General features: G+C 42.8%; 1 protein-coding gene across 1 annotated transcript in view; it reads left to right on the top strand.

The window, feature by feature from the left end:
* Positions 1–12,906, top strand: part of LOC124613628 (pickpocket protein 19-like) — a 179,213-nt gene that overhangs the window by 135,481 nt on the left and 30,826 nt on the right. The window contains exon 8 of the mRNA XM_047142342.1: positions 8,419–8,619. Within this exon, the coding sequence (XP_046998298.1) occupies positions 8,419–8,619 (201 nt within the window). The remainder of the gene's footprint in view (positions 1–8,418; positions 8,620–12,906) is intronic.

The raw sequence follows: 12,906 nt of genomic DNA, 5'->3' as shown, positions 1-12,906 counted from the left end.
GAAGAAACGAGTTTTATAAAATAATGCCATCTGTTATAGATAAATGTATCACGAGCGACCAACTGATTATCTGCTGAGATTGAAACGCTCGAGCAGGGAATATACATAGTACAAATGTTGTGAGGAAACGAGGACGAATTTAGGCAATTTGCACTTTCAGAAAGCTGAAATTTAGGTCAATTTCGACGGCACAACCCCGACATACAGTGATATATTCGGACCACTATCTCACAATTTAAAAATTATAATAATCGCAAAATGGAGGTAAAATAACCCAAAACACAAACGAGAAAGTAAGGAAGTACACGTGGTGTATCTATTACAAGAATAAAGTTTAAGAACTCTGTGGAAAAGTACTTACGAAATATTTAACGGACACACCCACCGACGAAGGAGTAAATAAAGTATGGGAAGGTATAATACATGCAATCTATGAAACTGAAAAGAAGTTTTATTAAAGAAGAGGAAGATAAGTAATCAAGATGTCCGAGAATACGGAAACAGAAGCAAAAAAAAAACAAATATATCCTGTGAGCTACATAAAAACGAAAGAACAATTGTCAAGAAATTAACCATGAAAGCTGAAGAGTAAGCGTGAGATAAGGTTATAAGTGAGCTAAAGCATAACGCACTTGCGAGAAAGGGAATGAAACAAGTAAACAGCTTTAATGCCAATTCGAAAAGTAGACCCTATAACATTACAAGAATTAGACACAGAACTGAGATGTAAAAAGTAGGGAGGTACATGCATTAGATGGAGTGGATATCGAACCAAACAGAGATAAAAGATTGGCACAGAAGAGGAATTCGTGGCAGGCCGCTTCAGATCAGTCAAAAGTATGATGACGCAAAAAGGTCGAACTACGAAGGTGTACTCAAAAGTAATGCCTCCGAATTTTTATTCTGTTCTCAATATCGGTTGAGGTAATTAAATGACTTGTATACTACTCGGTCGACTTTTCTGTTTCGCTGACGCTAACCTCAACCGTCCACCGCTAGAAGCCTCCGAATTGTACCGTGTAACATGGCTGTGTTTAATGTAACTATGTCGGTGCGTGAGAAACATCGTACTGTAATCGAGTTTGTAACGCATAAGAGTTCGGCCATACGTGGAGCACCCTTTCCTTCAGCATAACAATGCCAGACCACGCACGAGCGGTGCGACATCTGCAACAATCCGACGCCTTGGGTTCACTTTTAACGAACATCCTCCATACCGTCCTGACTTGACCACAACGAATTTCTTATGTTTCCAAAACTTAAACAACAACTCCGAGGACTTCACTATGATAATGAAGAAGCGGTGGAAGCAAAGGCGACGTTGTGGCTTCGTCACCATCGTCAGACATTCTACAGTGATGGTATCAACAAACTGGTCTCTCCTTGGAGAAATGTGTTCATCGCCAGCATGATTATGTTGAGAAATAAATATGTAGACATGAAGAATAAAAATTTAGAATGTTAATAACGTTTATTTTATTTGAAAAGCTTTGAGAATTTTCACAAAAAATTCGAAACAATACTTTTTAGATATATATGTCTGAAGCGACGAATGAAAATATGTACCACGGACTAGATTCAAACCTTGCCTTGGTACAAATTTTCATTTGTCGCTTCAGTCTTTATATACACTCCTGGAAATTGAAATAAGAACACCGTGAATTCATTGTCCCAGGAAGGGGAAACTTTATTGACACATTCCTGGGGTCAGATACATCACATGATCACACTGACAGAACCACAGGCACATAGGCACAGGCAACAGAGCATGCACAATGTCGGCACTAGTACAGTGTATATCCACCTTTCGCAGCAATGCAGGCTGCTATTCTCCCATGGAGACGATCGTAGAGATGCTGGATGCAGTCCTGTGGAACGGCTTGCTATGCCATTTCCACCTGGCGCCTCAGTTGGACCAGCGTTCGTGCTGGACGTGCAGACCGCGTGAGACGACTCTTCATCCAGTCCCAAACATGCTCAGTGGGGGACAGATCCGGAGATCTTGCCGGCCAGGGTAGTTGACTTACACCTTCTAGAGCACGTTGGGTGGCACGGGATACATGCGGATGTGCATTGTCCTGTTGGAACAGCAAGTTCCCTTGCCGATCTAGGAATGGTAGAACGATGGGTTCGATGGCGGTTTGGATGTACCGTGCACTATTCAGTGTCCCCTCGACGATCACCAGTGGTGTACGGCCAGTGTAGGAGATCGCTCCCCACACCATGATGCCGGGTGTTGGCCCTGTGTGCCTCGGTCGTATGCAGTCCTGATTGTGGCGCTCAACTGCACGGCGCCAAACACGCATACGACCATCATTGGCACCAAGGCAGAAGCGACTCTCATCGCTGAAGACGACACGTCTCCATTCGTCCCTCCATTCACGCCTGTCGCGACACCACTGGAGGCGGGCTGCACGATGTTGGGGCGTGAGCGAAAGACGGCCTAACGGTGTGCGGGACCGTAGCGCAGCTTCATGGAGACGGTTGCGAATGGTCCTCGCCGATACCCCAGGAGCAACAGTGTCCCTAATTTGCTGGGAAGTGGCGGTGCGGTCCCCTACGGCACTGCGTAGGATCCTACGGTCTTGGCGTGCATCCGTGCGTCGCTGCGGTCCGGTCCCAGGTCGACGGGCGCGTGCACCTTCCGCCGACCACTGGCGACAACATCGATGTACTGTGGAGACCTCACGCCCCACGTGTTGAGCAATTCGGCGGTACGTCCACCCGGCCTCCCGCATGCCCACTATACGCCCTCGCTCAAAGTCCGTCAACTGCACATACGGTTCACGTCCACGCTGTCGCGGCATGCTACCAGTGTTAAAGACTGCGATGGAGCTCCGTATGCCACGGCAAACTGGCTGACACTGACGGCGGCGGTGCACAAATGCTGCGCAGTTAGCGCCATTCGACGGCCAACACCGCGGTTCCTGGTGTGTCCGCTGTGCCGTGCGTGTGATCATTGCTTGTACAGCCCTCTCGCAGTGTCCGGAGCAAGTATGGTGGGTCTGACACACCGGTGTCAATGTGTTCTTTTCTCCGTTTCCAGGAGTGTATATATCATAGATGTTTCCGACTTGAAAAGGTCTCTGGAAGCATATAGTTTCATGTTATTATACTAAATATAGTGGTACAGTAATTAAATTTAAAAATTTTCATGTACTCCATAAATGCTGTGGAAATTTCCAAATCCCTTTTTCTTGGCCACCAGTTCTAGTTAGGAAAGTATTCAAAAGAGAAGGTTGCAAAATCTGTAAAAACTGTAGAGGAATTAGTCTAATAGATACAGGATATAAAATCTGCACTAAAATAGTAAGTAACAGATTAAAAAATATTGCAGTCTGCTAGGTGAGGAAGAAAGCGAATTTGTGAAACGTGCGAGCTAACATCCCAAAGATGTTCGGGTTCACATGCGGTTCCTCTTCGTCGAAATGTCTTGGCTCAAACTCGTCTAGGGTTTGAACCGCAAGTGTTGCATTACACGCCCTGAATTAGACACTTGTGACCCTTTGGTTAAATTGTCTGGCTGATGGTAAGTTTGCGAAATTGAATGAAACGTACAACGTTAGTATAACATATAACAACAGTAATAATAATATCGGGAACTAGATTAACGACCCATAAATGATGTAGGCGACGAAGTTGCGCTGTGGTTAGAATAATGTTTATTCAGAATGCAAACTAATAGCGAAAGTGGTCGTATTTAGAGTTACTGAAGCACTCGAGCGCATATCCATTTGGCACAGTTCGATCATTCTCAATCTCATCGTTATCTACTCGAAAAGTTAGAGTTCACACTAGGCTCGCGGCTGCTCACCGCTCAGAGGCTAAGTCCCGCGATACCACAAAACGCGAAATTTTCTAAGTCGTTTCACTTCCTAGCTGCCTAAAGACCGACCGTCCGCTTTCGTGTCTCCATCAGCACTCCTTCTGCCCGTCCCCGCCGCGTTTCCCGGGCCTCGAACATCCTCGCCGAACTGACTTGGGCAGTTCCCTTTCCTGATGCTGTCCATCTGATTGGCTACAGATTATTCTACATTATTTTACATTTTAACATATTTAAATAATCAAAGCTTGACCACTTTCACGTTCTAAATAAAGTAACGATAATATCCATTACATAATAAACGTTACATTATTTTACATAAAACTAATACAATTTTCTTCTTAACTTTGAATGTCACGGCCAGTAGCCTTGCACCAATGTAATTTCTGATAAATAAATGAAGAACAAAAGTAACTGCTATGCCCTAAACTTTGTTGATGTTGACAATATTTGTCATTTTAATGATGCACTTCTATATGAAACCGCTCAGATTTTAGAATTCAGGTCTTTGTTACAAAACGTGTTAATTTCATTATAACAGTAAATTCTAAACCATTAAAGATACGATCAATATTCAGTTTTTATTGGGATCACCGTGAAATTTTATGAAGGATGGTAGGTTAAAATTACTGTGGCTCCATTCCCTGAACTACTACAGAATTAAATAGTTTTCATAAATGTTTCCGTTTATGGCCGACCTTCGGTCCACCATATTTAACACTGCTTCGTCTCCCTGGCCACAAACAGTTTCTGCGGGGCTTTCCTATGACGTAGGTTCTTGTCTGTCTCACTCGCACACTACAGTACTTAGGCCTCATTCAACACAATAGACGACTGTGAATTTCCCCATCTCGTGGCGAAGCTGTTCTCTTTGTGGCACACGGTACTGAACGACAGGGTTCGTTTCACAATTCGTGAAGGCTGACTCTTTCGGCCGTATACTTAAATGAGAGCTAAACGCCCGTTAACTCACAAAGGGCGATCCTGTATGGATAATCTTTCACCATATACAAATAGTAGAACAAAGAAGAGATAAGAGTATGAAAAAACATTTCACTTTCATAGGCTCTGATGAGGCGTATCGAATAAAATCATGGTAAATACTACAAAATAAGGGCTACCCAAACATCACATTTTGATAGCAAGGAGAATTTACAGAAATACTGATTTTGTCAAAGACACGGGAATTAAAAGAAGTGAATGGATTCTAGCAAATAGAGGACTTAGACATGTCTGTAGCTTTATCACCCTCTCTTTTTAACGTATATGTTTAAGGCGTTAAGAAGTTTCATACAAACGTAAATCATTAGTAGAGGCAGGAATTAAATTATCAAATAGTGTCTATTGAAATACTCTTCTGTTTGCAGACGATGAAACGATGATTCCAGTAAATGAGACACAGCTACAGAAATCGGTATTTCTTGTAAACAATCTATTTAAATTCTGACTTTTAAATGAAAGAATGCAGTCAAATCTAAGGTGGTGCTAGAAAACATTTTCCAACAAGCGTCGAATTTTAAATCTCTTGGCTGTGGCGTAACTTACTGCAATGACAAGGACACTAACCAAAATGTTAGCACATTTCATGCTGTATATGGGACAATTCAAATAACTTTTAAATATAAAGTTAGAAAAGAAACGAAAAAGAAATGTTATAACGTAATGTCTTTGGTTTATGGCAGTGAAGCCTGGGTACGACTCAAAAGCATCTGAGTAAAATATAGTCGGCAGAAAATAGTTTCTCGTATGATTCACGTAAGCCACCGTAAACCTGTATACCGAATGCTGGGTCGTGATCCGTGCTCCGTTCCTCCCGAATGCGTTTCAATATGTCATTTAATTCGATATATTTAGCAATAACGTTACTTAAAATATTCAGACCGAGCGAGTTGTAGCTCTGGTAGTCGGAAGGACGGCCCGATCAACGAAACTAAAGTTTTCCGTCATTAGCTCAAATTTTGATATGGTGTAAAGGGATAAGCGATTTCCTTCCTCACCCTTTCGCAATACAACATGTGCTTTCTTACTAATGACCCATTTGTCGAAGGGACGTAATTCCTAATCTTCCATCCTTCCTTTTTTAACCGTGTTGCTGGGTACTTGCTTTTATAAAAACATTATCAATTATGATCTGGAGTTGTTATATGTATCCTTTCTTGCAATAACTACTTATGGTTCTTATGTAAAGATTATCGTCACTGTTACTGAAAATATAAGCTTTACCGAATGTTTTTGTAGCTATTTGTAGGTTCGTAATAATTGCTTGTGCAACTACGTCCCATTTATTGACTCCATTTCCTTTGAAAGGATTCTCCGGTATCTCAGGTCTGTTCCTCACCAACAGATGTTTTCTTAGTAGTTCTCTGATAAAGATTACGTAATTGTTTCACAGTTAATTTTGGTTCATCTCATTCAGTACTTCTCAAATCGTGTTTTCACCTACAGACTGCCAGACAGTTAAAAATCTGTTCCGTGTACTGCAACGTAAGTGGATGTTTTCATTAGTTCAGAAAATGAGACGAGAGAAGAATACTACAATTTATTCACTGTGTCATAATGAAACACGTAACAAATTCGCACGAAGCTAGAATTTACATCTATGGAGCGCAATTGTTAAGAAGCTGGACAAGTGTTCAGGAGATCCCAGTCAATTTTCCCATCTTGTATATGTTTTACGCAGCACTTTAGACAAAAAGGGCAATGTTTATCCTAGAATGTGAGGGACTGATTCCCTTCCCAGAACTTATGCAGTTCGAGATTATGCCCTGTCTTTTCAACGGTCACAAGGTCTAGACGACCTAGACATCTGTGATTTCCTTAAACCGTAAACATACGCACGTATTTCTATGACGTTACGACACGCGGGGGGTACTTTTTATCCCAGTCAGAAAAAGAAACGTTTTCATGAAGCAATTGAGGTAATTCGAATGTACATACGTACATCAAAACAACAGAGTGTTTTGAAGGTGTATTTAATGACTTTTAAGATGTAAGCAGTCACTTCTCACAATTAAAAAAAAATAAATCTCAGGAAGATATTGTAATCTGGAGGGTTTGTCTTTCGATATTGTATTCTGGACAATTTGTCCTTTATGTCTCATCAGGATCATAAGAGACACATTCTATGTAAACTGAAAACTAATGTTCGATGCGTATTAATCTAGAGCAAGTGTTGCATGCAGTTTTGGTTTTCTGATCCTTTTTATGGAAACATTCCTCACATCTACTAGAAGACACTCTAGCTTTCTTCTGCCTTGGCTCTTCCACTCCACTGATGGATCCGTCAGCAGATTCGGTAAGTGAAGGCAAGCGTTTCACGGTGTTGCAGATTTTTACCGCAGTGCCATTCTTTCCTTTACAGCTTGCTTGAGATATTGGTGCCACATCCTCTGAACTGTCACTACCTACCTCTTGCTCAGTATCTGTATTACGGCCACTATCTGAAATGTCGTAATTTTTGCTCTCAGGCTCTTTATTCATCTCATTTTAGTCTGCACAGTGTTCTACATAGGACATCCCATGTCTTCATCATGTTCGAATCTGCCATCTATTTCCAAAGTTCAATGGCCACAGTTGCCACATTATCACACTCGCGGGGTATATTTTACTCAGGCACTAGAAGACACGTCTCTACTCGAAAAGAACTTACACATTATTCCACGGAGGGACAGGTGGTTGGAAAGAATATGGAAGGCAATAGTTGTAGTGGGGTAGGACGTCAAACGGGACGACTTGGAGCAGGAGAGACACCACAGAAATTTTTAATTTCCAGTGTCTTTGCTTTTAATAATAAATTTATAAAACTTTTTCAGAATGACCAGAAAGGATTCAGGATTTACACTTATAGTGGCGGAAGTTCAAAAATATAAGAAAATAACTTATTTTTTTACATTTGTATTTCATCTATTTTTCACTTACCATTGGCTGCATTTGTTGCTATAGGTACACTTTTCTTCATAAGTAAGGGAGATTCTTCGATGAATTTTGCACAGCGTACAAACCGTATTTACAGGTGTATGAAACACTAGAATTTTTCAAATCTATTAAAAACTGTGATAAAAACTGAGATACTGAACTGTAAAATTTGAGTTTTTTTCTAAACATGAAGTTAAAAATGTAACAGCACATTCATTTTTTCATAAATTAAATAATTTCTAGAGTTTCATAGACCTGTAAGTATTGTTTGTATGCTGTGCAAAATTCATTGAAGAATCTCTCTTACTTACGAAGAAACGTGTACCTATAGCAACAAAGGCAGCCAATACAAGTGAAAAAATGATGAACTTTCACATGTAAAAAAAATTATTTTGTTACTTTTTTGAACTTCCACTGCTATGATTGTGAATCCTGAATCCTTCCTGGTCATGCTGACAAAGTTTTATAAATTTATTCGTAAAAATATAGACAGTGGAAATTAAAATGTCCTGTGGTGTCTCTTCTGCTCCAAGACGTCCCGTTTGACGTCCTACCCCCCTTAACAATTCTATCAACGTATCAAAGACACAGCGCGGTACATTTTTCCCCACGCATATGCTTACTGGTTAAAAGAAGCACCAGCCGACGGTTCTCAGCGGCTGCGACGTGTGTTGGCGCAGGGCTGCTGCAGGGCAGCGGCGACTCCTCCGCGTGCCCGCAGTGCCTGCCCGCCTGCGCCTCCTACTCGTATAGCGTGAGCGCCGTCGAGGAGGACAACACGCACCGCAACCAGCGCGACGGCTACCTCGACCTGCACTACGCCGACGTGGGCGCCGTCATGTACCGCCGAGACCTCACCTTCGGCACCTCCGAGTTCGTCGGTGAGTTGTGCGGCACGGCAGCCTTAGCCACGCGAACCGCGTCGCAATTGCGGTCGCAACACGCTTCTGGTCAAAGAATACACTGTAAATAAAAATTAAAAAAGCAGTGCTCCATGAAATAACTGTCTGAAGAGGCAGAAATCGGTAGATGTGTGATATACACTTACAGACAAACACATGATTACAATTTCAGAAAAAAATTGATGCTTCATGAAGAGTGAGACCTTCACAAATTGAACAAGTCAATAATGCGTTGGTCTGCATCTAGCCCTTATGCGAGCAGTTGTTGGACGTGTTCCTGATGGACATCGTGCCAAAATATATCCAATTGGCGCTTTAGATCGTCAAAATACCTATCCATAAAGCTCCAAATGTCTTCAACAGAGGAGAGATCCAATGACTTTGCTGGTCATGGTAGGGTTTGACAAGCACGAATACAAGCGGTAGAAACTCTTGCCGCCGACTGGCGGGCACTGTCTTGCTGAAATGTAAGTCCAGTGTGGCTTGCTAGGAAGGGCACCAAAACGGTGCTTGTACCATTTCTCTGGCGCGTTGCGTATCCGGCACTATCGATAGCGGCTTGTATTTCTGTTTCCGTCTGGTTCGGCCTGCGCAGGCGCTGAGGCGGCTGCTGCCCTCTGGAGCGTTTTTCGCGGGGGTCGCGCGCGCTCGGCTCGGTAGTTGGATTCGCACCGAGCTGGCGGTATATTGCCTTCCGCCCCGGCATGGGGATGTGGTCTCGTTGTTGGCGGGCCTCGTTGATTTGCGCATTGGCCAGTGTGCCGTGTTGATGATGTGGTGTAGTGGACAGCTGATGGATCCCCGCACGAGATCGCTCGAGGTTCTCAGCCTCTGAAAAGGGTGCCACGATATCGCTTGGGTTTCCGCACTCAGGAGTTGTAAGTACTGAAGGGCAGTTTTGGTGTGTGTTTGCTCTATCCGGTCTGCGTGGCGGGGTTCGTTTCACCTTACTTCACCATACTTCAGCTTGTTCATATTTTCTGCGTGCTTCCGTTTTAGCCGGAGTCTGAGTGTCGAGTTTTCTGCTGGTGTGTAACCGGTCGTCGTCCCTGTTTTCCCGCCCGGGGGGGCGCCCGTTTCTGTTGGTGGGAATTATTTAGCAGCGTGTGTTTTGCGTGGACCTGGTGTGCGCACGCGCCCTGATTCTGAGTTGAAATTACTGCGGTCAGGCTGACTCGGTTGCTGGAGTGTGTGTTGTTGGTTTCCTGGCTTGCTGGGGACTGCGCGCGCGCCTGTTCCGTTTGTGATGTGGCAGCAGTCTGATATTTTTATATGTGCTTGTTAAGTTGCTAGCAATTGGTTTTAGCCTTGTGCTTACTTATTTTATTTAAATTGCTGGGCATTGTCATTTGTCTGTCTTTTTACCTTTATTGTAGTGTCAATTAAGCCTAAGACGATGTCCAAGGTGCTAGCAATTGATTTGCGCCTCGTGTGTACTTAATCCTATTTAAATTCTTGAGCATTGGCATTTGCTTGTTCTGTTACTCTTATTTATTTGTTGTACCAGTTAACCCTAAGATGATGTCAGACCTTGGTATCTGTCAACCTTATTTTGGCTACTAGTGCTCAGGTGCAATATTGCCGGGCGTATCGCGGATTTGTCATTAATTGAGAGCTTTTTATACTGTATTTTAGCAGTAGGTTTGGCAAGTGCACTTGCGTATGGTATTTATTGCGTTTACCCCTCCCCCCCTCCTTCCTCCTTCGTGTAAATTGATTTGGCAAGATTGCAAGATGGCCTGTGTTATTACCTATGTAAGTTTGCCCGCTGCTGTAGTCGTAACATGTTTTGACCGGCAAGCGGCCCATGTTGGCGAAAGTCCGTATGTGTTTGCGCTGTTAATGTTGGGCCTTGCCGTACATATATTTACTCATGTACCTGTTGTTGTGTTAAGGATTTTAGGGCATTTTAGCTGAGATGCCTGTTGAATATTTTATCACTTTTTTAGAGAAGGTATAGGAAGGAGAAACTTCAACTGAAAATTTAATTGTAAACTATACATTTGTGCTTCACATTTAAAAATTTAACTGTATGAGGTGAAAGTATGTAGTTTAATGCACAACGATTATTTGTCAAAGTATCAAATTGTAAAGTTTGTTTGGCAGTGATTTAAACGACACAAATAAGTTTCTCTGTTCACATTTCACATTTTTATTACCTCATATTGTAAGCAGTTTGATTGTTTGTGTCACTGTAATTTGTGAACTATAGTGTAATTCATTACAATTAATTAATTGTTTTGGGGAAATAAACCTTCTATTGTATGTCCCCTTTTCATTAACCGAATCCCATCCAGATCGTCCGCTCAGTGCTGTAAAGTTGTCACAGATGGAAACCAAAGTGTTCATGCTGCCAAATGAAATGGCACCAAAAAGAGCATCGCTGTTGCTTGTCAGGCCGACAACCAGAAATGATGGTCGGGCGTCATTTGTTTTCATAACAGGACCACTTTGGTGGTCATCCGCGGCACCCTCACAGCACAGTGGTAAGTTGATGATATTCTGCCCTTCGTTTTGTTACCCTTCATGGCAAGCCATCCTGGGCCTATATTTCATGCCGGCAGAACATGGCGAGAGTTTCTACTGTTTGTCTTCACGTTTGCCAAATCCTGCCTACACCAACAAGTTCGCCGGATCTATCTCCAGTTGAGAACGTTTGCAGTATTATGGCCAGGGTTCTCGAACCATTTCGGCTTTTTGACAATATACCAGAGGTGGCCAACGCGTTGTTGACTTGTTCAATTTGTGGAGTTCTTTCCTTGAATAAATCACCCATTTTTTTCGGTAATTATGATCATTTGTTTGTCTGTACATGTACTTTACATCTTCCCACCCAGTTGGCAGACAGGTCTAACGCACGTCTTTCCGGACGGGAAGGAGCGCCGGTCCCCAGCACGAATGCGCTCGGTGGATTTGTGTCGAGGTCCGGTGAGCCGGCCAGTCTGTGGATGGTTTTTAGGCGGTTTTCCATCTGCCTCGGTAAATGCGGGCTGGTTCCCCCTATTCCGCCTCAGCTACACTATGTCGGCGGTTGCAGCGCAAACAAGTTCTCCACGTACGCGTACATCATGATAAGTCTACCATGCGAACATAGGGGTTACACTCGTCTGGTGTGAGCCGCTCCCTGGGGGATCCACCGGGGGCCGAACCGCACAGTAACCCTGGGTTCGATGTGGGGCGGCGGAGGGGTGAAGTGGACTGCGGTAGTTGTCGTGGGGTTGCGGGCCACTGTTGCTGCGGTGGGGACGGAACCTCTCCGTCGTTTTTAGGTCATCGGTTAACATAACATAACATAACATTACATCTACCGATTTCCGTCTCAGTGGTGTAATTCCTTCACAGTGCATCATTTTTTGACTAAGAGTGAAAACAGTCTTTCTACGCTACGAAACCTGCACGTGATGCAGCACATTTCCTCTATGCGGAGGAAACCTATTCACGTTCGTAGCTTCCATCTCGAAGGTAGGGCAACCAAAGTTGCAAATGCATAGAAAACCCTCAGTACTTCGTGCGAGACTGCAGCATGGAAATGTAGAGTTCCGGCTCCGTGGTGTGTCATAGTTGGAGAATGCTGGCTGGAATGAAAACATATTCGTATTGTATTTGGTATCTTAATTAGTTACCAGGGTATAGTGGGTCCCTGGCCCACAGTCATGGAAATCTTTGTATGTTCAGCAGTACAGGACGTTTCCTGGCAATGCCTATGTGCTCTTCCAGTACCTCTCGTGTACGCCAGGGCCGGTTTCCTTTTTCTGGTCGAAAGAAGCTTCCTCCAGCCTGGGGAAGATGGGCGAGTCTGATGCTGCCCGTCACGAATTTCTGTTTTCATCTCAGAGAAACACCTGTAGAGTGAAAATCAATAACGGTCAACGTGCCAATAGACTGATTCCAAGTTATTCATTTTTTGTTTTCGTTTTGACAAAAATTATTTCATTGAAAAACATCAAAAATATTTTTTATTTATTTGCTGTAGTAAGACTCGCACAACTATCGCAAAATTTGGAAGTTCCACATATTATATCAATGAAACTAAATATTTTATTCATAAAAACGCAGGATGTGCCAAATGCCATACAGGTATCAGTAAAAATTAGACAAGTGCCAACGAAAGAAATCTCAAGCATTTATCAATTTTGTTAATAATAAACATTTTCCAGATACATTTTACAGATACAATACACTGTAATTAAATTACTTTTAATTCTTCTTTTACTTTTGTAAAGCACAAAGCAATATTAATTGATTAACTGTTCGAAAAATGTTGTT

Source organism: Schistocerca americana, chromosome 4 (assembly GCF_021461395.2).
Source record: "Schistocerca americana isolate TAMUIC-IGC-003095 chromosome 4, iqSchAmer2.1, whole genome shotgun sequence".
In the NCBI taxonomy this organism is placed as follows: Eukaryota; Metazoa; Arthropoda; class Insecta; order Orthoptera; family Acrididae; genus Schistocerca; species Schistocerca americana.
Note: the sequence above shows the minus strand (reverse complement) of the source record. Positions and strands in the feature narration are given on the sequence as shown.